Genomic DNA, 27,173 nt, shown 5'->3' with positions numbered 1-27,173 from the left:
ACCCTCCAAGGAAGAGTGGATGAAAAAGGTTAAAAATATGTATACAATGGATAAACTGACTGCCATGGTGAACAATGACACCAGCGCCTTCCTTACAAACTGGTATGGAATCCAACAAACTTGGGGATGGGAGATCCACTAACCCTTCCGGTGAGAGATCCCGGTTCCAATGGGGCATCTACGCGGAGGTTGGCACCTCAGCGGTCGGGGAAGCCCAGTACCCGGGGCGGGACGGCACCAGACCAGACGGTACTAAGGGCATCAGCTGCATCACACTTGGAGGGATTGTACTCGGCGAGTCTCCCAGCACAACAGACTGGGCTTGGGCATTGGACAGGGGGGGTGGGCACAAGTTGGGGCGGTGGGGGTGCGGGGTGGGGGGGACATGGGGAATCTGTTTTTCTGTAAACCTGAATAAAAATTGAAGTTTAAAAAAAAAAAAAATGCAAAAGTGCACTTTGAAAAAGTCAAACACATGGTATAAAAATGTCTGATGCCACCAACCTATCTAGGACACATTGCATTTGTAACCACAAAGTTACAAAATAAAAAGTTATGAGGATACAAAGTATCCTAATCACACTTCAATTTAAGGTGAGGTGTGCAGGTTTAAGAAAGGGAGTTTGCTGGTCCAGAAATAAGGGTGCCGGTAGCAACGTACCAGCACCCTTTCCAGACCGGCATACTCTGAGTCTTCCGTTGGGGGCCATGGAACTACCGGCAGCCCAGACCTGCTGGGAATTCAGGCCTTTACCGGCAGACTTCTCATTGAAGCACCGGCACTGTTGCTAACGATGCGGCTGCTTCAGTGTCCCCATTCCCGTTGGAATGGGGAGTAACCGTTAAGCCACAGCTTGTGGTATCCCAGTGGTACTGTGGTGCCACCGGGAATAACAGGCGGCGGAAGCAGTGTTACAGGGTCAGGGGCAAACCGCGGGTTGCAACGGCGGTTTACCGCTGACCTCGTAATGATGTCCTATACTGCCAGTACTGATAGTTTTAGGGACTGATCAGATTCACCATAAAAATGAGCACAAAGAAAAGGAAGTCTTTACCTGCCTCCAAAGGTCAGGTCACCAGCCAAAACAAAGCAAAAAGAAAGGGTAGCCATAAAAATGTATGTGTGAGGAAAGCAGCAAAAAAAAAATCTTTCCTAACAATATGCAAATATAAGGGGCTTGGTTGTGCTATTTGAGCCTTTCCATCTTTATGCGTTCTCTCATGTGTCTGTCTGTCTCAATTCCAGAGCGATCAATTAACACATGATGATACCTGCACTGGGCATTATTTTGTGTGTGCTGCATGCCATGTATTATTATTACAATTATTATTATGACATGCTAGTAAAGCCTGGAAGCTAAAATAAAATAGAGAGCATTGACAGTTTACGTTTTCTGTGTATTCAATTCCCAGGGTGAGTATTGTGCCCTCTCCCACATGGCACCACCATTGTGCACATCACATGAAATGCAAGATGGCTCCGCCACCTGCTGCAGGAGGCTTGCCAGTACGTTTTCCAGTTTATGCCAACCACGAGGCTGATTCTGAGGGAATTAGGCACCCGGACAGAGGGAACTGGGCAGCAGAATGATCCTTCACTCATTTCAGAGGCCAAAATAGTTCACTGCCGTGTAGCAATTCCAATATTGTCACATGGGCACGCCCCACGATAGGGTGTTAGACCTTCCTACTTAGTGGGAATATATGTATACAATAAACCAAATGAAGGTCTCAAAACACAATAGATATGTGTACCCTATCTCGTCCTCATGACGCTCTGAAACGCAACAATGAAAGAAATATAAGTCGATATCAAATGGCCAAAACTAAAATTGACAAATGCTTTTGTATGCAACATCATTTAATAATACATCAAATCACGGGTGTAACCACCTACTATTTCACATTTACAAACATCAGTATACAACATCTGATGGTATAATAATGAATTAGTACAGAAATGATACACTGTGTATGTGATTGGCACATGGAAAATCAAGTCCCCATGACATGATAGTACATAGTGTTGGTTATTTAACCCAGTTCACACACTATGATTGTCTTCGCCCGAAGACAGTCATAGTAAATAACTAACACTATGTACAATCAAGTCATGGTGACTTGATTTTCTATGTGCCAATCACATACACAGTGTATAATTTCTGTACTAATTGGAGTATTAATTATTATACCATCAGATGTTCCATACTGATGTTTGTATATGTTTTTAACTAATTATTTCTATGTGAAATAGTAGGTGGTTACAACCGTGTTTTGATGAATTATTCTATCAAATTGACAAATGCTTTTGTATGCAACATCAGTTTGATCCTTTTATATCGACCTATATTTGTTTCATGGTTGCGTTTCAGAGCGTCATGAGGGCGAGATAGGGTACATATTTTAATTGTGTTTGGAGACCTTCACTTGGTTTATTGTATATGGAGTATTTTCAGCCAGTCCCTACAAGCATCCATCTTAGTTTCCACCGATGGCACACACCCTTTATCACTTTGCCAAGCCATCTGATTGCCATTGTTAGCCTGTCCAAAGAATAGAGGCTTCAGCAGCTGCCCTCAGCCTATTCCCTTGCTTTATTTCCCAGGTGATTTTCTGACTCCGCTTCTCAGAGAGCTCCAGGGGCACTCTGCGCATTGATTTTTGCGTCTGTAGTGCGATCGATCGTTGTAGACTTATTTTTGAAGGCTTTTCTTCTCGTTGTGTCACAGGCTTAGCGTTAATCAGATCACAGATCTGGGAGTGAAGGTGTTATCCGAAGAACTGACGAAGTACAACATCTTGACGTTTTTGGGGTATGTTATTTTTATGACTTTTGTTTTCTTAAAGCCTGTCTGAAGTCTGAAATGTATTGTTTGACTTGCAGTCGATCATAGAAGTGATGTCAAAAGATTAGAGAGTTCCTCTACCAGAGCTCACTGTTCACTGTGGCACAGAAGTGTGAAACATCTGCTTTGTAGGGTGCAAGTTGCAAGCTACTGGCCAGCGATAGAAAAGTCACTTGCCACCTGAATTCTATACATACACACGCCCAAAATGTCTTACTCGCTAAGAGTCAAATATGACTTGCTAATGGCTAGTGGAGAGTGAAAATGTTGCACCCTGTGTTTCCGATGTCTAGCATAAGGAGGCATTTATTTGAAGGAACTAGTGATAAGTAATTATGCTGTATGTAATACATATTACCGATTTTCTGGAATTCCCTTTGCAGTTCCTTTTTAAGGTTTTTAACTGTACAGGTCCCCTGGTTTGCAACATCTTGAAGTAAGAGTGTGAAGGGTCCTGTGAACTGGTGAAGGCCCCCATTATCCCAGATACATGTGTGGACGTTTAGCACTAATTACTCTGCTAGCACAAATCGCAAATATAATTTGTTACGTCCTACTTTTTGTGGGAATGAGGAGATTTATGCTGAAAGAGCTGCAGTTTGAAACTGTGGCGTCACTGCGTAACCGAGCACCTTCCGCACGAAACTAGAATGGGGCGACATGCACATGCCCAACTCTGTATTTCTCATAGGGCAGTTTGCTGCTGAGCAATTGGCTGTGCAAGCGGGTGCCACTGTATGGGACAAAAGATGCTGTTTCCTGCAGGCACATAAAATCAGCCTGCATTTGCACCTTTGACTTTTAAGGGACATGGTTCATCAAAGCGTTCATAGGCAGCATTTTCACATGACACCTGCATGCTCCACCATTTCCCATCGAGGAACGCACCCCAGTTGCCTAGTGAACTTCATCTTACAATGCAAAGTAGAAGCAGTCGACCAAGGACGTGTTCTACTTGGCAAGTAACCATTGGACATGCTACCTTGATTTTGAGTAATGTTAGTGTGGTACAGTTACATATAAACTTTTCACACATAAGGTGTAGCCAGATAGCCACTCTAGGGGAATGGTAACAGGTAGCCTCCCTATTGACTCTAAGTGACCCTTAGAGGGTAGCCTACATATTAGTTAGGTGCATACTAAAGTGTAGTCAATGCAATATAACTAGCTGAATATTAGAATATAGCCAATGTATTGCATCGCGGGGAATGTAGAACATAGCCATTGCAAGGAACCTAGGTGAGTGTAGAATGTAGCCATTGCATTAATTCCAGGTGAATGTAGCTATTGTATTTAATCTCGATGAGTGTAAAATGTAGCTATTTCATTAAATCTAGGTGAGTGTAGAAGGTAGCCTTTGTACTGAATCTTGGTGAGTGTAGAAGGTAGCCATTGTACTGAATCTTGGTGAGTGTAGAAGGTAGCCATTGTATTGAATCTGTGTAAATGTTGAAGGCAGCCATTGTGCACTGTGGCCAATGTACTGGATATAGAATGTAGCCAGTGTATTGAAAACAGCTGAATGTACAATGCAACCAGTGTATTGAATATACATGAGTGCAACATTGTGACCAGTGTATCTAATCTAGGCAAATGTAGAATGTGTCTGTTTTGAATCAAGGTGAATGCAGTACGTATCGATGGCATCCAATCTAGGTGCATGTTTAATGTAGCTATTGCTTGTAAGCTGAATGCATGTGGACTATAGCCATTGAATACGCATTTCCAGAGTGTGCAATATTAAACATATCACACTCCATGCTTATGGATCTTAGCCGAAGGCACGGCCCCCAACTTGTACACACCTGCTATCATACACTACTCTAAGATACTTTGCACCACACCTCTGCCATAAGAATGCAGCTACCCAGCACAACAGAAATGTGATAGGTAGCTACACACATAATGACTATCCTGCTCTTGCATATCCCTCTCTGGACTACCTCTCACCACCATCAATCCTGCTAGACATGGGTGGCTAACAGGACTTGGCCACCCCTTAATATCCTCGCATTGGCCAAAATGCACACATGCATACTAGCACTTCCTCGAGTTTCCCATACCTGGACTTTGGTTCCTTGAAGGGGGGGATCAATCTACAGCACCTGGTGACCATACGAATGGTGAAAGGCGCTATACAAGTGACGCATGATGCTTGCATAGGTATTTATAATATATTAAACAATGATATAAATATATTTGGATGAATCATTTTCAGTTTTCTTACCAGCACCGTTATTACCAGACCGGCATAGTTATGAGACCCAGAGTGTTAAATTGTGCAGTACTGGCAGTTTTGGGCCAAGCAAACACAAATTAGTTCTTGCAGTATAAATGTTTGTAAATATTGTGGGCACTGAAATCCTGAAAGTGGCAGGAAATGCCTCCAAAACATTGGTGACTGGCATCTATTGTATGTTTTCATGTGTTACCCTATCTAACCAAGTGTTTGGCTTTTTACCCAGTTTTCCTCAGACTGCAAACTGAAAATGCATCATTTTATCCAATTATATAAAAATATTTCTCTTTTTTGGGGTGGCTGCCAGCTCCCCCTTGATTGTTTTATACTCCTTTATTGTGCTCTGGCACTGATTTCTGGGAAATATTCACACTCAATCACGGCCCCCAATGAAAATAATTCCCCACTCAAATGGCCAGAGCCCTCTGGAAATCTTTGCATGAAGAGTGAAATACTTAATATCCAGTTAACACATTCACTGACCTAACCTACTGCGTGCAGTACACTGGGCATACTTCTTCATGCTCCATTACTGGAGACTGATTGGAAGGAAAAAAAACCTCCATGCCGTGAAGACAGAGCCTCCACATTAGGAATTCGCTCGCTCCTTGGCCAGCGCACTTCCCAGAGCTGTGAAGTGATTTACAGAGAGTGGGCTTTCCTGTCTGTATTCCATGCCAAGATTTGCACGATGCGTTACACGCACTGTAACCACAAAACACTGTGTTCATCATCCATCAAAACTAAAGGGAGGCATTTGCAAGGCAGTGGAGGGGAAAATCTGTCACAGGGCCTTAGCCCCTGGGCACCGGCCAAACAGTTATGCAACCGCCTATTATGTAAGAGCGTAGCACTGATGGCTCAGCTCAAAATCACTCAAACAAGTAAAGTAAGGAGAAGAACGATTCCAAAGCAGCATTGCAAAGCAGCATTGCAAAGCAAACTGACCAGATGCTATGTGCATATGGAGTGTCTTAAACGCTCTCTTTGATAGGGCCATCTATTTCACAGTCACGTGTCTTCTCTACACAAATCATTGATGTCCGATGCATGAGCCCTATTTACTTCAATCAAAGTTAAGGAAGACAGGTTCCCGATTGCACTGTTTACCTGAATGAAAGCCAAAGGACCGGCGTTGGGGCCCGGGGGTCCTGGTAACATGGCCCAACCTATAAACTTTACGTGTGATGATTTCCACACCATCTAAGTTTAGTCCTATGGCGTTGAGGCAGTCGGGTCCTAAGGAAGGTGCTCCTCGTCCCATCGATGGTCAATTCCGCAGTTGTCCCATCAGACAGGTGGTCTTCTCATCGTACACCTTATGAAGCTACTAGAAGGGGACCACCTGACACACTGGGCCTCATTGCGAGGAAGGCAGTAGAAGGTTAACGGTGCCGGTAGAGCTACCGGCGCCGTTAACCCTCTACCGCCTCATTACGAGGTCTGCTCGCGGGTCCCGCTAAAGACGCCTGGTAAAACCAGGCGTCCTTAGCGGGACCCGCTAGCAGACCAGGATGCTAACATCATCATTAACGTGCCCGTTGGTTGCATCCTCCCCATTCCCATTGAGCCCTATGGGGGATTAAATGGGAATGGGGATGGACCGGGACCGGGTTCCTGGAATGGGGGAATACCGGGCCCTCCAATGTCGGGATGGCCCGGTATTTCCCCATTCCGCAAACCCGGACCCGGTACCCGGTATGGGGGTAGCCATGCCGCTAAAAGCGGCATGGCTACCTCCATACTCGTAATGACCTCCACTGTGTCTGAAAGATCATTTATTGATACTGGGGCTGGGGCAGTAGTGTTTGCTCAATGTACATAGTAAAATGCTTGGATTAAGAAGGCAAGAACAGATGAGTGAGTGACCCGTATCATAGACTCCACTTCTACCTGTGGTGACTGATAACATGTGATGGACCTTGATAATTTTTAATTCAGTTGAGTACATAGCATCTCACAGCCAATTTACTCCCCGTTTACACCACTAGACCCCTTCTCATGTCCCATCTAATTCAGTTGATTACTTCACGTGAAGCGCACAATTTGGCATAGGCTGCCAATGCGAAAGCCCGCTATGCACCCAGCATTTGCTCAAGTAAAGTGAGCCTGCTGATGGTAGACTACATGCACCTACTCCTCTGCATCCTTTGTGACCGGACTGCATGCCAAACGATTAGGGTGACCAGATAAAAAAATAATAATTAAAAACCGGGACAAGCCATAAACATAGAAGTAGGACTACAGTAAACACAAATAAAATGGCAGTCCTACTTCTATCTCACTGGCCTGTTGCGGGGGTGGGGCTGTGCTCACAGGCATACTCTCATTGGTGGAGAGCGGCCGGAGAGGGTAAGGGGAAGGAAATAGGGGTGTGAAAAGCATTCACGCCCCTTGCACACCCGAATTTGGGATTTCGAAAACCAGCAAATACTGGCACCATAACCACGCACCCTTCCAATCCCGGTAGAGGGTTTATAAAATTTAAAAACTCCCAGGACCCCGGGACAGAGGGCGATTTCCCAGGACTGTCCTGGGAAAACCGGCATGTCTGGTCACCCTACGAATGATGCACCTTTACTGCACTAGAACTGCTGAGTCCAGCCCCCCTGCTTCAGCGTGGTAACTAACATTCTGCTCTATGTCGTGAATGCTGGTCGTTGCACTAGTCTAAGGCTGAAAGTTTTGTTCTATGATATCATAGCCTCCAGTTGTCATTCATATGATGTTTTCTGTATCCCGGGGTTCAGTACCCTAGATGTTCCAGACTTCAGGGACATGGACCTGTGATGCCACCAATAGAAGATTGATCACTGGAAACTTGATCCTGAATAGTGCCATCTCACACTGGTGTTGAATAAAAGGGGATACTCAAAATGTTGATGCTGTAATATTTATAGGAACATTTAAAATGGGGTGTTAATCCCAAATGGGGCTCATCATGGCTGACTGAATGTGCTTTGTCTTGTAATTTAGTTAAATGTATGGTAATTACCAGCATATTATTGCACGGTGTGATCACTACCAGCCTTATTTTTTTTGGTCACTACAAACCTTCTGTATTTTCGTTGCTATCTACACTTCTGCCCGAGGGCGAGAACCAACCAAACATCTATGCTACCTACCCAATTGCCAGTGTAGTGCACCTTTTCACACACTCACAACTCATGGGTACCCTCCCATTTATCTATGGCTTTCTTGTACTCCTTTTCTCAACCCCTCCACTGCTCCTCCCATCTCTCTATCTCACCCAAACCCCTCTCCTTCTTGCTTCTAATGGAAAGTCCTCCAGCCACTGCAACTGCACCTCCTGTGATTTATTTGCATGTCTAGTCTTACCTCGGGGAGAACTCTTTGCGCTCGCCACCGCCACCCCCTTTCCGCTGCATCCCATCCCCGACACACACTGGCTTCACCCTTGTCAATGTGGAATGCTCAGTCACTCTGCAATAAATCCTTGTTCCTCAAATGGATACCATACCACTTAGTGGTGTCAAAGGATAAATAAGCAGATGATATGCACCAATGCAAGGTTGGCTGCCCCCAGGCCTTGAGGAACGGATATATGCCGGGTTTTCAGGATACCCCTCATTAATATTCATGAGATCAATTTGTATGCAATGATTCTAAATGTGTGCACTTTTTCCTCATGAATATTCATGAGGACTATCCTGAAAACCCCTCAGGACTTCGGCCCTCGAGGCCCATAGTTGGACAACCCTGCAATAATGCGATGGAAGCGCTCCCTAGGGTGCTGGAGAACATAGTGAGCTTGGAAGGTGGACAGGGCATTCCTGATGAAAGAAACATCCCAAGCAAATTACTGTGAACCATTCGTGGTGGCTCTGTATTAAAGTTGCAGCCAGTTAATGTGTTGTAACATTGGCACCCCCTTGAGCTGTTTTCTGTACACTTAAAAATCGATCATACGTTTTGTTTTCTTCTGTCTTTTCCCTTAATAAGGGAAAGCAGTGATTTGAAAATGGGTTTTCAAATTTCAAGTGCCCAAATACCCAATTGAATGAACTGTACTGCCGGTAAATGTGTGCGGGGTGCCAATGGCGCAGAAAGTCTCTCTGTTAAATCGACATTAAGTCCAATTAGGGAGAGGAACAGTTCATTCTATCAATTATATCTTTTCTAGGGAATAACCCCAAAGCAGTTTTGTTTGGAAATAAGCCCAGCCTTAAGCAGGACCTAGTGAAGGTCGAAACATGTGTTGGTAATTGGGTATTCTTTTGTGATTTGGACCCTTGAAATTTGAAAACCCATTTGTGGGGTGTCTCATTTTTTTTACTTTTCTCGGTATTGAACTATGAAAAAAAATATATTTATGGAATTGAAGCAATGACTTTTTTGCATCTATGGGATGAAGTACAAAACTACTGAAACTGTTAGTTTACATCATCATTTGAATCCAACAAAAAGCCAAAGGGCTTTGACATTTCGAGGAGTAGCGCCAATAGGAGGTACCCCATTGTTCTAGGCACAAACAGATGAACATTGCATATTTCATTCCCTTTAACCTCTCATCTCTACAGTGCAAAGTCCATATCAATCTTTAAATACCACGCCCACCAATGCAGTCACTGCTTTGTGAAAGGGAAGAATATAGCTACAGCACACACCTGAACTTATCCTTCCAGTAGCACAAACTATGAGCAGAGGCAGTGTTAGGGGCTTGGACAGAAGGGCCTGATAAAGGTGGAAGCTTCAGGATACTTGAGGTCAATTCCGTGTAAGAAGTTAAGTAACCCCATTTCCCCCAACATTTAAACCTTCTGCACCAATGGGCCAGATTGATTGGCAGTCCCTCTTTAGACGGCCAATGGCTTATTGAGTATCTAGCAAAACAAAGGAGGTGATGGCTGGAAAGTTTAGAATTAATTGTAACCTCTGGCATCACTCTGGGCAGCCCTCCAGACCATTGTTCTTCGCCTGCCAAGCCATTACAGAAGGGGAAAGACCATATGCAAATCAGGCTTGGTCCCACGCAAAAGGGGCAGGCCAGACTGAACTGCTCGGTCGCATCCCTTCTTCACGAGATCACAAGCATCCCCAGACATGTTTCGGCCTACTTGGGCATTATCAGTGAGTAGTAGCGTGGGTGTCTAGGCCCAGCAGGCACGGTACCAACGTCTGGTACCCATCTAACTCAGGGTGAATAAAGCAAACCAAAGGAGGTGATGGCTGGAATGTTTAAAATTAATCTTAACCTCTGGCATCGCTCTGGGCAGCCCTATAGGTCATCCTTCTTTGCCTGCCAAGCCATTACTGAAGGGGGAAAGACCATATGCAAATCAGGCTTGCTACCACCCCAAAAGGGGCAGTCCAGCCCGAACTGCTAGGTCACGTCCCTTCTGCAAGAGACCATAAGTATCCCCAAACATGTTTCATCCTCATTGGGCATTATCAGTGAGGAGAAACGTCTCTAGGCCCAGCAAGCACAGGACCCACGTCTGGGCATATGAGTATTGAGGTGAGTCAGAAGGAGGAGACAGACTCGGAACTTCCATATAGAACTAGTTTTTATGTATTCAATGGAAAAACGCATGACTTTCCATAATCTGTGGTTTTCCCTACCTAACAAAACTAGGGTGCCTGTCCGTCATCAGTGAGTCCAAAAGAAATGTCTGTCTACTGTCCAAAAGCTCATCTGACCTGACCCTATCACTTAGAAGAGATCTAAGTCACAGGAGAGTGACTCCCTTCTCCTGTGGACTGCTTTCTCAGCAGATTCTATTAGTAAAGTATTTTTAGATAGTCATTAGTTATCACTTTTATGAAGCCAAGTTCAATTAGTGGGCTCTTCCACTTTTCCTTCTCTCTTCTCTCGACCTCTTGAGGTCTGATTGATTTGGTTATCTTTTCTTAACTGTAGATCTTACTTGTTCCTTACTAAACAGACTTTGAAGTCTCTCTTGCTTCAGGTTCCACTCTTTATGTTGATTACCACAGTCAATATTCTTTTAGTTATAAAAATCTCACTTTTCTTGTCAATTTGTGCCTTACTGGGATGAGGATGAGTAATCCTCTGATGATTCCCACTCTTCTTATGATCTTGTTCCTTACTGGGACAGTATGAGTAAACTAGTGGTAAGTCTCCATTGTATCTCACTGGAACGAGTATGAGTACTCCTTTCATTCAGTGGTCGAACTGTACAAAATGAAGTAGTGGAATTATGTTCCCGGCTGGCCTGCACCCACTTCCCACAAACCCCATCACCACGCCCCCTGCCACATGCAATACAAACTCCCAAACACATGCGCCAGCTATTTAAGGGAACATTCAATGCAGTGCTCTGAAAGTGCAACTTTCAACTTCTTCCTACACTTTTATTTTAAAACAAAGCCATTCCGTAACGGTTTATTTTTTAAAATAAAAGTATAGGAACTGAAAAACATAATTTAAAAAAGTAGAGGCGCATTGCTCCCAACCGCTCCCGCCCACTTCGACCACTGCATGCATTATACTCTCTGCTTTTCCCGGCTCTCCCAATGATCTTCTTGATTCAGGGATTGCATCACTGGCCTTTAGCTTCGACACGGCTTGCTTCTCTTCCTGTCAGAATGGCTTTTTCACCCGTGCTTTGCTCTTCTTCAGTGAGACACTTCTCCGTGTCTCTGGTCAAGCCACCACCTCTGACTAGGTCCCACCTCAGACATTGTTCAAATCCTTTGACTTCTGTCAGCCTCGCTCTCCTCGAGTGCAACTCAGGCACTTTTACACGCAAGCTTCATTGGAACATTGGAAGCCACGCTTCCCTATTTCCTCCATCTTCGTTCCAACAGCTGATTTAGAACTCCTGAGCTTCTACCTCGCTCACGTCTCCTCCCTTGGTTTTATGATGCTGTGCTGGGACTTCCGCGTGTAGCATTGGAGTCCTTGTTTTGTGTTTTACTTGCACACAGTATCACTCCAGTGGTTTTCTTCATCTCAGTACCCTACAAGTAATTCTCTTCTGATTTTCCCAGTGGTTCAACATGGCAATAACCTATATGGAGTGATCATTCATGTATTCTTCCAGCGGGGTTTATAAATACAGGTTTACTTGCGAATTTGGTAGGGAGTTCCTCACTGGAAGGGGAGTCATTGTCCCCAAGGGTGGAGTCTCTCCTGGAGAGGTCCCACTTGCCTCTATCCCTTAGGAGGGTATCGCATAGTGGGCTCACCTCCCTAGCCTTTGAAGGAAAAGGTTCCCCTGGGGAAGAATGACTGAATCCTGCCATTCATCACAGTTTATGATCAGATTTGAACTATGTCTGTCTTCTATGGTTCCTCCAGGTAATCACACTCCCAGCTCATAGTGATTTCATACTTGCAACAAAAGGTGCAGCATTTGTTTTTTTCATCAAATAGCCCACAAAATAACATTTTCAAAATGGAACTGAAAGGTACAGCTGTAAGTATTATTTCCAAATGTCAACCCACCGATTTCTCATTCAAATAAGAAAAATTGATGCACAAATTACTGTTTTGTGCCAAAATCCTTTTTTTGTTTGCTGGAGAAATTTGAGATCAATGACACCATATCCTGATGGTTACAAGAGATCTTCATTATGAACTTGTAGCACAATGTCAGAGCAGTTCATGCTGCCAGCACTGCTTCTACCCATATGGGCACTGTTATCTGCTATGCAAACAATCAATTAAAAAAAAGTAGAGGTAATCTTTGAGTTTGATTCTCTCTTCCACATAATAACCACAAATTGAATAAGGAACCTCCCAGTGTGTCTGCTGTGAGACAGACATAGTACCAAGAAAGATGGCACAGACAACGTAACTGTAGTTTCAAAAACTTTATTAAGATTCAGGATGGTGTAACCCCTAACGGAACTAAGGAAGGTCTATGTAAGGCAGTCCAAAAACAAAACCCTGTCTATTGTAAAAGCCTATGCTGTCCTCACACACAACTATAACGAAACTAATAGGGAAATGCTCTCAACCAAAATCTGTGTTCCAAAACCAAAATGTTCAAAGAATGTCCATTCAGATGTACATGAAGTTAAAGTTCTCCAAGTAAAGTTTAACACAGTTCCAATATGGCTTCTTTTCAACCAGGACTGTACCAACTCTGAAGTTACCTTTTCGTAGACTCATAAATATCACTTCACATCTAAACAAAGATCTAGGGGTCTCCCTTCCCCCAAGTTCAAATGCAATAGAACATTTCATACAATGCTGTTGTCTAGGGACTCCCTTCCCCAAGAGTCACTCGTACACAAGTTCTCAGAAAACATAGGGTCCGTTTGACCGCTCCTTTGGTTAGTATCACCAAAACTTCACACCTCTCGCCACTTGTCAACCCTTTTGTGGCTTCTGGTCTAGGCACTGTCGTCGGACCGCACTGTCCACCCTTCACAAGTCACACAACTATAAGTTTCCCCCAGCTGATGTTCAATGATTTACAAGTTTAAATGTTTCTTGAGGTGTTCCTTTGGCAAGAAAATGGCAGGATTCAATTTCAGTTGGGTGGGTTACGTCAGCCCTTTTTGCCGAAGTCAGTAGAGATTCACAGGATGGACTCTGTAGCCCTGATGGCCACATTTAACCTTAAAGTCAAAGCCTCAGACTCTTTCTGACATTCATCATTCAGGTTTTTAAATGGTGGCTCATTATTCAAAGGTTGCCATATTACTTTCAATGTATTGCTTCTGTTTAGTTCGGTATTCAATAAATGTTAATTCGTTGTTATTTCGTCCAATACCTTGTTTCCATCCACTTCGGCTTTCAATATACGTTTTTTCAGTATTGCATTACCGTTCATTACTCAGTGGAGTTTGTCAGCTACTCCCAGATCTTACACTCCCATTAACTTGCAGCTGATTGCAGTTTCTCCTGCAGCTTCCTTCTCTCTCTCTCTCTCTCTCTCTCTCGGGAAGCGAGGCCGCTTATGGACGTGAGCCTCACTTGCTCGCTGCATGGCTTCTCTATCTCATTCTTGCTCTTGCTTTCGCCAGCACCTCCGTCGCTGGCATTCATACACAGACCTCGTCCTCGGGGTTCCGTATTCACCAGCAGCTCCTGCTGCCAGTTTCACAACTGAGAGGTTCCTGGGCTCGAGAAAACTGCAGTGCCCAGCTCATCTGGGTCCCTCGAGTCCTCCTGGTTTTCTTGCTGGCATCGTGGCTCCTCCTAGACCACCATGGCTTACCCTCCAAAAGTCTCCTGCTACTCAGAGTGCTGATCCTGCCATTGCCTCTCCCTTCTCTTCTGCTCCCATCTTTTATACACTCCCTGATTATCAATAGGCTGCAGGTGATTTGAATCAACCTCAATTGCCTGACCTTGCTTGTGCCTATTAAAATGACCTACCTGACTCTGATAGATAATGGCCTCTGATCCTCTCCTCTTCATCACAGTACCAAAGTGGGGTTTGCAGTGGGTAATCTGCATTACTCCTAGTTGTCTCTTCTTCTTCTTATACTAAAGTGGTTTTTGTAAGGGTCAAGTGAATAGCCCATAAAGGTTAAAGGAGGGGAGGTTAATGTCAGGGAAGGGGGGATACCATGTCTCCCAATCAGGTCCCCTCTTTCCACTCTCAAGGACCCTTCACTCAGGATGATCCTCCCTCGCTTGTCCGCCCCCCAGGGTCGGGATCCAAGAGCGATGGCCCTTCCCTGGCCACCTGAACAGATGATCCCGGGGGGAGCAGATGTGAGGATACCCTCAGGTTTCTCACACTGCTCTGGAAAGTATTTTACCATTCAGTCAAAGTGGGCTAATGAAAGATGATACCCATATACATAAGATGGGGATAATATGACAGGAGTGCCCCTGTCAACACCTCTTATACTTTGCAGTAAAACACTTTTAATACTCTGGCTCAACCACTAAAAAGTGAACTATGCTTATCAATTGACTATAAACACATGCACATATCACTTTATTTGTATCTAACATAGAATTGTAATCAAGCTATATGTGATACCTTACCACTTCAATTTATTAATGCAGTTGGGTAAAGTCCAGGATGATAGGTCAGCAAATTAAGCACTCACCTTGCACACAGAGCCAGCAAGCAGTTTGCAAATTTCGAATGCCCACATAGCTCTTAATCCTTCTGAGGTTGATAAACTGTGTACCATGCCTCCTGTCCCTTAAACAAGAGGGAAATCTGGTCATTTTGTCATGTGTCACGTATGTTGATTTGCATGTTGACATCAGAGTTGCAGGTGAGGGGATGATCCCAGAGGAGTTCCATGATGGAGCTGGCATGAATGTTGAGTAACTGGTGAGAAAGGTTCATATACCCGCAGTGATTTAAAATCAGTAGGCTGACTGGAGAGGTAAATGTCCCCAACCAAATTCGTTATGTTGAGGCATGGATGAGTGGGAACACTTGAGTGATGGCTTATGAAGAGGTATGTGTTTATAATTGTGACTGAATGTCTATCTGGTGTGGGTGGGACAACCCAATCTTTGTTTGATTTTTGTTGACCTCAAATGATGCAGGTAATTCTGTCCATTAAGGGGTCATCTGTTAATCGGACCTCCTTTTACAATTGCTCCATTTCAGCATTGTAGTGCTCGAACGCCTTTGCTGTACTCAGTCTACTGACATCTATAGCCCCAGCTCTGCAGTAGCAAACAGTTGGTTCAAAGGTCACATGTGCATCCCAAACAGCTGCTGGTGCACAAGGTACCTGCAAGTAAAGCCAGATGTTTTATATTCTGCACGTCTGATCTAAAATATAATTGTTTGTCTTAGTTGGTTTGGAAAATAAATCTGTAAATCTAATGCCTGGTTGTGCAATGGTGTCTGCTAAGAACACACACACAATTATACAGCAACAACAATTTGATATCACACTAGTGTCAGATCTGTGGGTACAGCCCAGCTATGAGGATTGATGTAGATTGGTGTCTGGCATGAGTCTCAGTCAGTATAAAGTTTATTCTGATAAGATATCCATCAAATAGAAACTTCATAAACATATACATTCAAAATTGCAGCAAACAAATCATCACAATGCCGCATAGGAGTAAAATCAACATTTGCAAACTCAAAGTATTGGACACACAAGTTAAAACCATCTTTCTCAGAACGATATATAGCATTTTCTATCCCCTTAAAGTCCCCTTTATCAGGAAATTGCACTTTTCAGATAAGACAAAAGGGCCCAGGCAGTCATCTCCGATTCAGCCATCAAAAGAAGCTATAAGGCGGGCTTATAAAGGCGAATATTAGTTATATTGACCACCTGCAGGATTCTATTTCTTCTGATGTTCCGTTATACAAGGCAAAATAATATAAAGTGGTTTAGGTCTTCCCTTGCCGCCCCACACACTGGGCAGCTATGATCATTAGGGAAGCCTAGCCACTTTTCCATATTGCCCCTTGGCATTAGGCAGTCAAACCAAGCCCTCGTTATAAGCCATCTATCATTCTTTTTTGTGGCCCATACAAGATACGGCTGAATCTCAGAGGTCTTACTAATCAACAAATGTTTGGGTTACCGAATAGGTGGCCCATGCACAGTTTGCCTGCTTTTTAGCTATCTCCTGGTGCAGGGCCTGCTTGTACACTCTCAATTTCATGGCGGACAACACAGAAACCGGGGGAAAACAATCTGGAACTTTGCTAATACACAAGGATGTACACCAACCATGGTATTTTATGCCAACTATCCCTACTAAAGGTACATCTAATAATAAAATGGCATAATGTTGCATGCTTGTTAGCCCGTAGTCGTAGCCAAAAGCAGCTGGGTCGACTGCCCATTCATCCTCCAAATATTCTATCCCCAATTCCCTCTGAACAGAGGCACAGGAGCTGGAGCCCAGGAGTGCCAAAAGCTGTTTTAGGAACTTGTTTTTCTTTGCCTTGGAGTTCCATGGCCCTTGTGTGTCCCCACAATTGGGCTCCATACAGAGGAGCCGCCTTCGTTTGAGTAGCATAAACCTTCAGGACTGGTTTCAGCGGCTGGCCCTTACACGCGATATGCCACCCATTTGCTGACTCATTTTTATAGATTGTTTCTTCAGATGAGCTAATCCCATAACAGCCTCTGATAACCTAACACCTAGGTAATCAATTTATTTTACACTTGGGATAGTTTCATCTTTGCAAACCCTAGTGCGCTTCTTGACAGGCTTCTTCCTTCCCACGCAGCCCATCACTGCAGAATTGGTGGAGTTGATTTTTAACCCCCACCCATTCATGAAAGCTGCTTAGTTGTCAATCAGGGCCTGCAGGGCCCTCAGTGTTCTGGGCATAAGAACTGTGTCATCGGCATAGGCCAGAACTGGAAAGGCCCTGCCGCCCAGATTTAGGTAGTCCACACAAGTTCCCACCAGAGTCTTCAGTAACCCATTAATATATGAAGTAAACAATATTGGGGCGAGTACACACCCCTGCCGTACCCCCATCCCAACATTGAAACACACTGATGACCCCCACCCCCGCCGTCCAATCCGGACACTGACCTTATTGTCCGAGTGTAATATTCCACCTGGACACCCCAAGGACACCAGCATGGCCCACATCTTGGGTCTATAGACTTTGTCAAAGGCCATGCTCGGGTCCATGAAGGCAACGTAGATCGCCTTTCCTTTGCAGAACACAAAATTAGATATAAGGAGATAGGCCCTGTTCGATTGTTTCCAGTTGTGGGTGCAAACCAAGTTGAATGTCTGACAGAACTGACCCTTACGCAAGCCAGGAATCATTGTAGCCCAAAATCACCCATCCACAAATTTTAAATGAAGTGTCCAATAATGATATGGGGAGATAGGACTTTGGCGTAGTAGGAACTCCTTTTTTTAAAAATTGGAAAGATAATAGCAGATTTCCAGGAGGGCAGATATTGACCTGAGATGAAACAATTGTTATAGGCTAGGTTCAGAACAGGTGCCCATAGATCAATTCAGTCCAAAAAAAGATCTGCTGGTATTGCATCTGGACCTGGGCTCGGTTACGGGCCTCGGCCCTAAATGTCAGTGAGACCTCATCAATTTTAAAGCAAAGGGTCGACCTACAGTTTCCCCTCTCCTCCTGTACACTACTGACTCCAAACAGAGACCAAAATGCAACACCCAAACTTCTGCTGCAACAAAGGCAGTGCTTAATTTGTGCTGGTGTTTTCCGGTGGGCAACACCTGCACTCTTTTTTTGGGCACCGGCACAGATGCGCACGAGCATTAACCAACACAAGTGAGTTAACAAACAAAACTTTGTTGACTTATTTCTGTTGAATAATTTATGTCATGCTCCGCGCTCGTCTGGTGCAGGCAGCCCAGCCCCTGCCGCTTGCCTGTCTACAGAGTGCCTATGCCTGGCACACGGTCAGAGGAGGCGGGGCGGTCACTTGCGTCAGCCACCGCTGGGCCTCCCCACCCCTCCCTCCTAGGGCTCCTTCTCCCACTGCTGCCGCCTGGGAAGCCCGGCCCGCGGCGCGAGGCCTCTTCAGAACCCCAGCAGCGCGAGCCCCTCAGAGGAGATCAAGCACCCCCTGCCCTGCCGACATGCTGTGGAGAGCCAATCAGGCCCTGAGGAGGAAGTTCTCCACCGCCACGGTGAGTAGGGCTGCAGCGCAAGTCCTCTTCAGAACCCCATCAGCAGCGCCAGTGTGAGCCCCTCCGAGGAGACAGAGCGCCCCCTGACCTGCCACCATGCTGTGGAGAGCCAATCAGGCCCTGAGGAGGAAGTTCTCCACCACCACAGTGAGTCCCGCGGCTGCCTGGATTGGCTGTCGTGCACCGGCACGTGTACATGTGCACAGCACACGCACCAGGCCTGCTGCCAGTGCTCCCGTGTAATGGTGCACGTGCCCAGGCTGCTGCATATATGCAGTTGGCAGCGATACTGTGACAGGTAAACACATACTGACGGCTGCCAATGCTGATGTTTACTTATACATACATTTTGGCTGCTGTCAGTGCTCCTGAGCACAGGTACACGCACCCCAATAGCTGTCAGTGCCACTCCACATATGCACATACACCCTGGCTGCAGTGTCATTGCTTCTGAGTACAGGTATGCACCCTGCCTGCTATCAGTGCTACTGTGTTCACGGCCTCTGATTTATGTATGCAGGCACATGTACCCTAACTGCTGCCTCTGCTGCTCTGTTACGACACGTGCAGCTTGTGGTGGCTGTATACAACTACAGTCTCACTGATTGTTCCCTGGCACATACACTCTGACTGGTAAATGTGCTTCTGTGTACAGGACATGCAGCCTGAAATCTGGCACTTTAGCAGCCATGCTTTATTAAGGACCATGCACTCTGACTGCTAACAGTGATGCTTTATTCATTTATTACATACACTCTGACTGCTGTGCAGTGCTGTTGTGTAGAGGCACAGGCTCCTTGATTAGTGTCGGTGCTGCTGTACAGGTGCATGCCCCTTCACTGCTGCCTGTGCAGCTGTTTACACGTGCATGTACCCTGACTGCAGTGTATGTATGTATATACACCTTGAACAGGGGTCAGGACATATCATATGCTTACTGTCTGCTGTCATTGTTGCTGTGTATAGGCCAGATTAGTACACAGCCCCAGCTCCTGTCAGCCCTGCTGCGGACAGGGCATGGCATGGCACACACCCTGGCTCGTGTGAAGAGAGGCCTGTTACTGCTGTCAGCCAGCAGCGCTGCTGTATGGCTTTGTATGTGCACTGGCGCTGTCGGCAGTGCTTAGCGTGTCCTATTCCAATAACTCAATTGTGTTTTGATGTCTTAATAGTATGTCAGCCTTTTTATAATGTCAACCTCTGAAGCATGAAAGGTTGAGTTGCCTTCAGAGGTATTCAAACACACACACACACACACACACACCCCACACCCCCCCACACTCCCTGGCCTCCTCCTCCTCCTCAGCAGGTGCATTGGATCACTGAGCTATCATCAGCTGAAGCTATAGCGATTATTACCAACCAGTTACTGTATTTCAAGCACAGAGGAATGGCTTGGCCTGGAGCAGCATGGCAGGGTGAGTTTAAAGCAAGCAGCGGTGCGCACGCACAGTGAGGATGGAATTGCAGTGCTTGCACAACACACATTTCCAGGGCGTGTTGCCTCCGAGTATTATTAGTAGACAGGGCATGGGGCGGGAGTGGGGCACATGGCTGGAGAGTGGGGCCAAGGATAACCAGCCATTCCAATGTATTATGGCCTCATTGCGAGTTTCCCAATAATTAGTCGGCAATCTCAGGGTGATAGAAGGCAAATGAAGCCTGGAGGCGCAGAATAGATAACAGGGGCGGTGTGCTATGGGCCTTGTGGCAGTAATGCCATAGTTGAAGTGGTGTGTTGGTGGTGCAGATGCTAAAGTTGCGGCTGCACAATTTCGTGAGGTTGTGATGGTGGTGGCACTGGCACTACAGGTGTCGTGGTGGTGGTGGTACCAGCATGGTAGATGTGGGTTGAGGGAGGGGAGTGCAGATATGCTTAAAACTGCAGATGCATGGATGGTTACTATCAAAGGTGCCCAGCTGGATGGCACTACAGAAGTTGTGATTTAGTGCTGCACAGAGTGGGGTTGGAGGCTCTCACATATGGGTTGGATGTTGTGCTACTGCAGCGGGGGTAGTAGTGCCTTTGGACATATTTGAGGGAATTGTTGCAATTTCATATGTTGATACTGACCATGTTGTGTCCAGGTTGCGGTGGCGGCACTGCATATGTTGTGGATTGGGCCAATCTAGGTCTAGCACTGAACTGGCCCGGGCTGCCCGCACGGCATTTATGGGGCCAAGATTATTTGGGCCCTGGCACTTATTTTTTTACAAATTAAGCACTGAACAAAGGTGCTATCATGGCTCGCTTTCAAATTATATACAGGCCCCCCCCCTTAACAAATTCCCAAAATCATTTGGTATTGTTGGTCCTTTTGGCCTCAAGAAAGTCTTCCCATGCCCATTCATCAAGCTCTATTTTTCTTTCTTCGATCGCCCTGCGATATTGAGCTCTTGCTTCAATGATCTCACCTGTGCACCTGTCGCAATTGCCGGAGATTTAAGAGTCTTCAGTGGGGCTTGTTTGGCGATCCTATAGGCCTGATCAAACCATCCACTCCCCTCGATGTTCCCTTTGGGTATATGCTCTAGAAAAAAAACATGTAAAAGCCCCCAAAATACCCCTGAAAAGCTCCACCACCTCCTCTGGTTTGGCTTATTCTCAAGGATACCATGAATTTCCTGAGTCAACCCAGCCACTAGATTCAAGTGCAAGCCTGACTCACTGATTTTTCCGCAATGTGCTCTTCTTTTTGAGACTGCATCCGTTTCCACTTGGCAGATGTGTCTACCTTTTGGACCTTCCCCCCAAAAAGCCCTCTTAATTTTAAGATCAAAGGTTTATGGTCACTGTTGCCATCTGCCACCACCTCGAAACTCTCTATATCTTTCCACAAATCTAGGGATAGGCAAAGGTAGTCAATAGTTGAGGTGCCCAGGTGGTTATGAAAGGTTTGTTTCCCTGGGATATCAGGCTCAAAGCGATCATTAACCAATCTCATTCCCCATTCTTTGCACTAAGCTGTAGGCCCCTCACACACCACACACCCTGGTATTCTCCATTAGTTGTTCCTTAACCTTCAGGAGTGCATCCTCCAATGGGTCATAGAGGTCTTTTGAGATTCCACACCCCATTCTAAGGTTGATGACACCCCCCAAATGAAGCTAATGTGGGTACACACTCCTGTCGCCTGATGTTAACCCTCTCCAATCTGTTCGCCTCTGCCTTATGGGGGCTGTTATAGAAGTTTAGGATGGCAACTTTATCACTTCCTGGCGGGCTCAACATTAGAAGGTGTAAAAATTCCATCTGCGTCTCCACCACCTTAGCTCTAGTGTGTTGACACCTTGACCATGATGACCATTCCCCCATAACTCCTGCCCCTCTGATTTTTTCTTGGCAGGTATGCCATAAGGGACATAGCCATCCAATAAAGGAATCTCTATGGCCCATGTTTCCTGTAGGAGGATTATTTCATGAGACCTCAGGAAATCCAGTGTATTGGCCTGTTCCAATTTCCCCCTGGTTCTCGCTATGTACCATTATGCCACCCTCACCATTTTGCAAACCTCCTCCTCACCCATCCTCCCTCCCCCAATCTCCAGACCAGTCTGAACTCCATTCTCTGCCCCCCCTTACTCTCTGCAATGGAATAGCCTTCCGTCTGTCCTGGTCATCTATAGATGACAGGGGTGCAAGCCTGTTGTGGGACAACTGCCCCAAAGTAGGCCCAATCCTTCCTCACCTTGATGTATCACTGTTGCCATTTTTGACCCACGGGTACTCATGCAGGGGCGTGCGCGAAGCAAAAATTCCCCCTGAACCAGTCTCATTACCCCCTTGGATTGTCTCCATGGCTGCTTTGTGGACCAGTAGCCAGGATGCTGCCTTTTTGATTCTTCTGCAGGAAGGGTATCGCCTCCTTCTCCCACCCCAAGCATACGCGAATGCCCCCGGGAAGTCGCCTAGGAACTGATGATTCGCAGGCAGCATGAATATGACCTAAAGCCACCCTCACACCAGTGTGCTGATTACTGTAGTCTTTTTGAAGTCAGCAGGCATGAGAAAAGGGGTAGATTTGGAGTAGCGAGAGGAGAGGTGGGCTAGGGGAAGGGACCCACCATCTTCATTTCCTCTCCTTTTCCTCTACCTGTCCTCATTTCCTGCAGACATGACACCCTAGCTGTCATAAGGCAAGGAACACTGGTCACAACCCCCTTGATTTGACTCTGTTCTGTTTTGGACCAAACCCCTGTGACATGAAGGTAAAGAACAAAATCACTCGCCATGTCCTAGAGCTATTGAATATCGACTTCCAGCAACCAGAGAACCTAGGAAGTGACCCCTGGCTCCTTGCATCTTTGAACTGCCTAGATGGTGGTGTTGATTCATCCAAGCTTCTACATAGGAATTTCGGGAGTCATATGCTCGAGCTTGAGGGCCTTTGAATCTCAGTTTGCTTGATGCTCTGCCATTTCCGCATCTGTGACCTGACGATTCTTTTAGCGTCCCCTGCTGGACACTGCTGCCTCGTCTCGAGTTTCTTTGAACTTTGCTGCAGTACTTCGATGCTGTAGAGCCAATTCCGAGCCCCGCAATTCTACCAGCTCTGCTGACCTGACATCAACTGCGTCTTTGTGCCACAAAACAGCACTATATTATTGGAACCGGCGCTGCCACTCACTCACTGACTTGACACTGGCCCTGTGCCAAGTTCGTAGACTCCCGGTTCGATGTCGAAAAGTCTAGCGCAGTTCTGTAGAGCCCTAAAGAAAAGAGCATAAGGTACTGTGAAGAGTCACTTTCCCCAAGGCCCATAACCAGAGTTGACCCTTCACAAAAGTCTGCATTCTGTTTTTTACAGGGGTGGATACTCTTTGTTTCTGATTAGTTGTGTTGGCATTTTATTGTTTAATTTAAAATGTTTTTATGGAACCACACAAGGTGAAAGTGATATACCTGTCAGGTTGATTGGGATTGCTGCTGGTTAAACAGTAGTGTGGGGCTGAGTAGGCAGCTCAGCCACTTTTGATCCCTACACTCCTGCTTAGGAGCATTAATGGTTATATCACAACAATAGTGTGATGGGTTGTGTCAGGATGTCTGCAAGTGAGACTGATTACCAATTACTGTAAGGCATTGGTCGCGGTAGGCCCTCCACACCCCTTTAAAGTCTCATGTCTGAGCACTTTAGAATTGTATATGTGAGTATCTCTGCCGAGCAAGTTTACGCATGCTGTGTATTTACTTAGCCTGTCCCCGTTCTGATATTGAGGACAGAAGAAAGAATGGCCCCCGGTTCAGGATATCAAAGTACTAAACTCTGCACTAGTTCTATCATTTTGGAACCCTCTTCCATGTGTGTATAAAAATTGAGTCTGCATACGTTTTACACATCATTGAGAAGAATGTAAAGAAAACATGGTATCAACAGCAAGGCAGACACACATGACCACAGTTCAAAGGTGTTTATTTAACTTAAAAAAGGGTTTGAAAAATACCTATCAAATCCTAAATCTACAGATGGGAGCAAGCTACGACCATCAAATAATAATAAGGCAGTCCTAGTGGTGTCTTGTCAAAATAAAAGGGCCTATACTAATAACCCTATTTTTAATCCTTGTCTCTAAATACAAATAGTGTGGGAAACAATAATATGAAAAAGAAAGAAGTGTTCACAAAATGAAATGTCAGGATGCTCCGGCCTCTCCTCCCCAAGTTTTCAGCACTGGGATAAGGCAGTTCACTCACGCTTAGCACGGTCTCTGGCTTATTCAGCACGAGGATACAGTTCAATCATTAGCATCAGGGCCTTCTGTGCCCAAGTCTCTTTGCCTTTCGAAGTCTCTTCATTCAGAGGGCCTGATGTGACAAACAAACAATATGTTCTTTTCCTATTTCAGATTTTCACAAGTACTCAGTTTCTCAGGTGATTCACTATTCACCCCGGATCCCCCTCAGCGGGCTCAGATCCCTTTAACGCAATATTCTTCACCTTGGATCCCCGTCATCTAGGCTCAGAGCCTCTTTCACACAATTTTCGTACAATATTCTTTCACGAGTGACTCGCTATTCAACCCGGATCCCCCTCAGCCGGGCTCAGAACCCTTTTAACACAATTAGTCTCCCTCCACCGGGCTCGGACCAACTGCATCTACTTTATATTTTTACTATTAAAGACTTTCGTATATGCACACAGTTTTTCTTGATCCATTGCAGGACCACTTTGATATTACAAATCCTTTCTTTGTAATATTTGCCACCTTTCAGTTGGATACCTAACTGATACTTTCGAATGAGCACCCACGTGGTGCTGGACCACTCTATCTACGGTATTGTATCTTGGATTTAAAGTTCAGTCACTCATCTGCTGTTTAATTATGTTTGCGCCGCTTGCCACATACACTTCATACACTGTTCTCTTCAGTTTTCACTATACAATGTTGCAGCTTGCAACCTTGGCTTCAAAACAGTCTCATAAGATATCAATCTCCCCAACTTACTGGCTGTGTGGACTTTGCTGGCGTTGCTTTGTTGTAGGAGCCAAGGACAGTACCACAGCGGCAAACGATTCTCCCCACTTTGACTATCGACGTGGGAGCGCCCCGGGTACCTCTGACACACAATGCAGGATTCTTTTGCCTTGATTCCGGATTTTACATTTCCTATTCTCAAAGGTTCATGAAAGTGACAGTCTTTCATAGAAAAGCTCAAGGGCACTTCCCTCCTTGCAATCCTATTTGGTCTTGCCATCATTTGCCTTGTACTAAACTGCCATCTTGGAACTGCTGCTTCCTCGTGTGTTTTGCCTTTCTCGGAGTGTGCTTTCATGCTCCGCTTTTTAGCCATGTGGGTAAGTGTGATGGAAGTCAGGTGTGTGTGTGTGTAATGATCCGCAATTGCCTGACCCTGCCTGGCCATTGTATTGGGACATGTCAGGTATACGGCTCGGGTGTTAGTCTGTTTTCTCTCACAGTGAGCTGTCCGTGAAAGAATGTTTGTGTCAGAGAAGTTGGGGGGGGGGCCTGAGTTCATAAGTATCCTACCTGATAGGATGGGGTAAAGGTGTTACAGCGAAGCATATACCGCATCTCGCCATCCAGTGTCCCACTTCCCATCCGTGAAGACCCCTCACCCAGGTGATCCCTCTGCACTAGTCCACCCCCAGGAACTGGATCCAAAGGCGATGGCCGTGTCCTGGCCACCTGAATGACAGATTCCCATAGACTAGCGGGTGAGACACCTTCAGGTTTCTCACAAAAAGCATGTGGCTGTTTCAGGCAGCCGCAATGGGATAGGATGGGTTCATGGGAGCACACAATCAGAATGAGTGATGTAGGCAATAAACCAAGATCAGTCATTGATCCAGTAATTGGCATGGAGATAAGTGTTTCAGTTGTTCAATTGAGGTACTCGACAATGAATCAACTCGTCCTATTGATTCTTGGCATGCCCTTTATTCTCTGCTTCCTTACAGCCAGAACAGTGGGTCATTGTTCCAAGTGCTCACTGTATAGATCTCTGTGTAACCTGCACAACACAATTTACGATCATAAGTGCTGATTTTGCCTTTCATCCTTCCAACGTGGCTGTGAGAGTAGAATTGAGGTAGTTAATAGCAAAAACTAGTATTTAAGGAGAAAGGTCCAATATCGTGCACACTAAATCCTCTTTAGTTTGGGCTAGTAGGTGGCACTAAAAGCGCTACCTTTAAAGCAGAAAGTACTGTCATTAACATAAGAGCTTCAAAAATGGGCTTTGAATGATGGTCTGTAATGCTTTTCCAATGGAGATGACATTTGAGAAGGGAGTTGTTATCCCTCCCATTCCCTGCCCCAAGCCAATCTAATCGCTATGGCTAATCCCATCCATTCCTGCCCGTCTCAGTTTTTTTTTTTTTTTTAGCTATTCCGTGGAGGCAGCCATCTTGCATGACTGTCTTTAGGGAAACCTCCTGGAAACAAGGCGAAACTCGTGGCCATCTTTGAATGGGAAAGATACCATGCATCTTCCAAATAAAATGATTCCTTGTTTCAAATAGCTTAAGTAGACATGCTCCTGTATGCTTCTATTTCTTCCTCTTTGTTATTACAGTAATTGTGTTAAATTCAAATATAAAATGCATCCATAACTTCTCGCAGCATACTGCATATTTATGGCAAAGTAACATGCTTGAATTCAATGCAAAATAAGAACATTTACTTGGTAATACAAACTGTAAGTCCCAGAAGGCACAGGGCAGTTGGCTAAAATCCCAGCACTGGCTGCACGTGTCACTCGTGACACGGGTTCTCTTGGCAGATATTGTAGAAGCCATGATTGGCACACTGGAGTTTGCATTACCCATCACCTTCCAGTGTGTGGCTGCGTAACTTTACTAAGAGGTGCAAAGAAAGTGATACCCGGAGTCGGACCAGCACCTAAGCGCAGTGTTGAGTTCTCTCTCTCTCCTGTTGCCATCCCTACCACTCACCGATCCCTGCAGCTACCTGGAGCTAAGGCTACCTGGGAAAAACGAGGCACCTCTAGCCTATGCCGCCGGGACATGATCTGCGGCAGAGTCAGGAGGAAGAAGGTGAAGGAGGCTGAGAAGGGCACTGCCACCCAAGGAGCCTAGCACCAGTG

General features: G+C 45.5%; 1 protein-coding gene across 5 annotated transcripts in view; it reads left to right on the top strand.

Annotated features, from left to right (window-relative positions):
- The window catches only part of NOD1 (nucleotide binding oligomerization domain containing 1), a 567,072-nt gene that overhangs the window by 389,968 nt on the left and 149,931 nt on the right, over positions 1-27,173 (top strand). For all 5 annotated transcript variants that reach the window (XM_069648761.1, XM_069648760.1, XM_069648762.1 and 2 more), the window contains one exon: positions 2,730-2,813. In XM_069648761.1, the coding sequence (XP_069504862.1) occupies positions 2,730-2,813 (84 nt within the window). The remainder of the gene's footprint in view (positions 1-2,729; positions 2,814-27,173) is intronic.

The sequence above is a fragment of the Ambystoma mexicanum genome, chromosome 2q (assembly GCF_040938575.1).
Source record: "Ambystoma mexicanum isolate Mex_15411 chromosome 2q, UKY_AmexF1_1, whole genome shotgun sequence".
Taxonomy (NCBI): domain Eukaryota; kingdom Metazoa; phylum Chordata; class Amphibia; order Caudata; family Ambystomatidae; genus Ambystoma; species Ambystoma mexicanum.
Note: the sequence above shows the minus strand (reverse complement) of the source record. Positions and strands in the feature narration are given on the sequence as shown.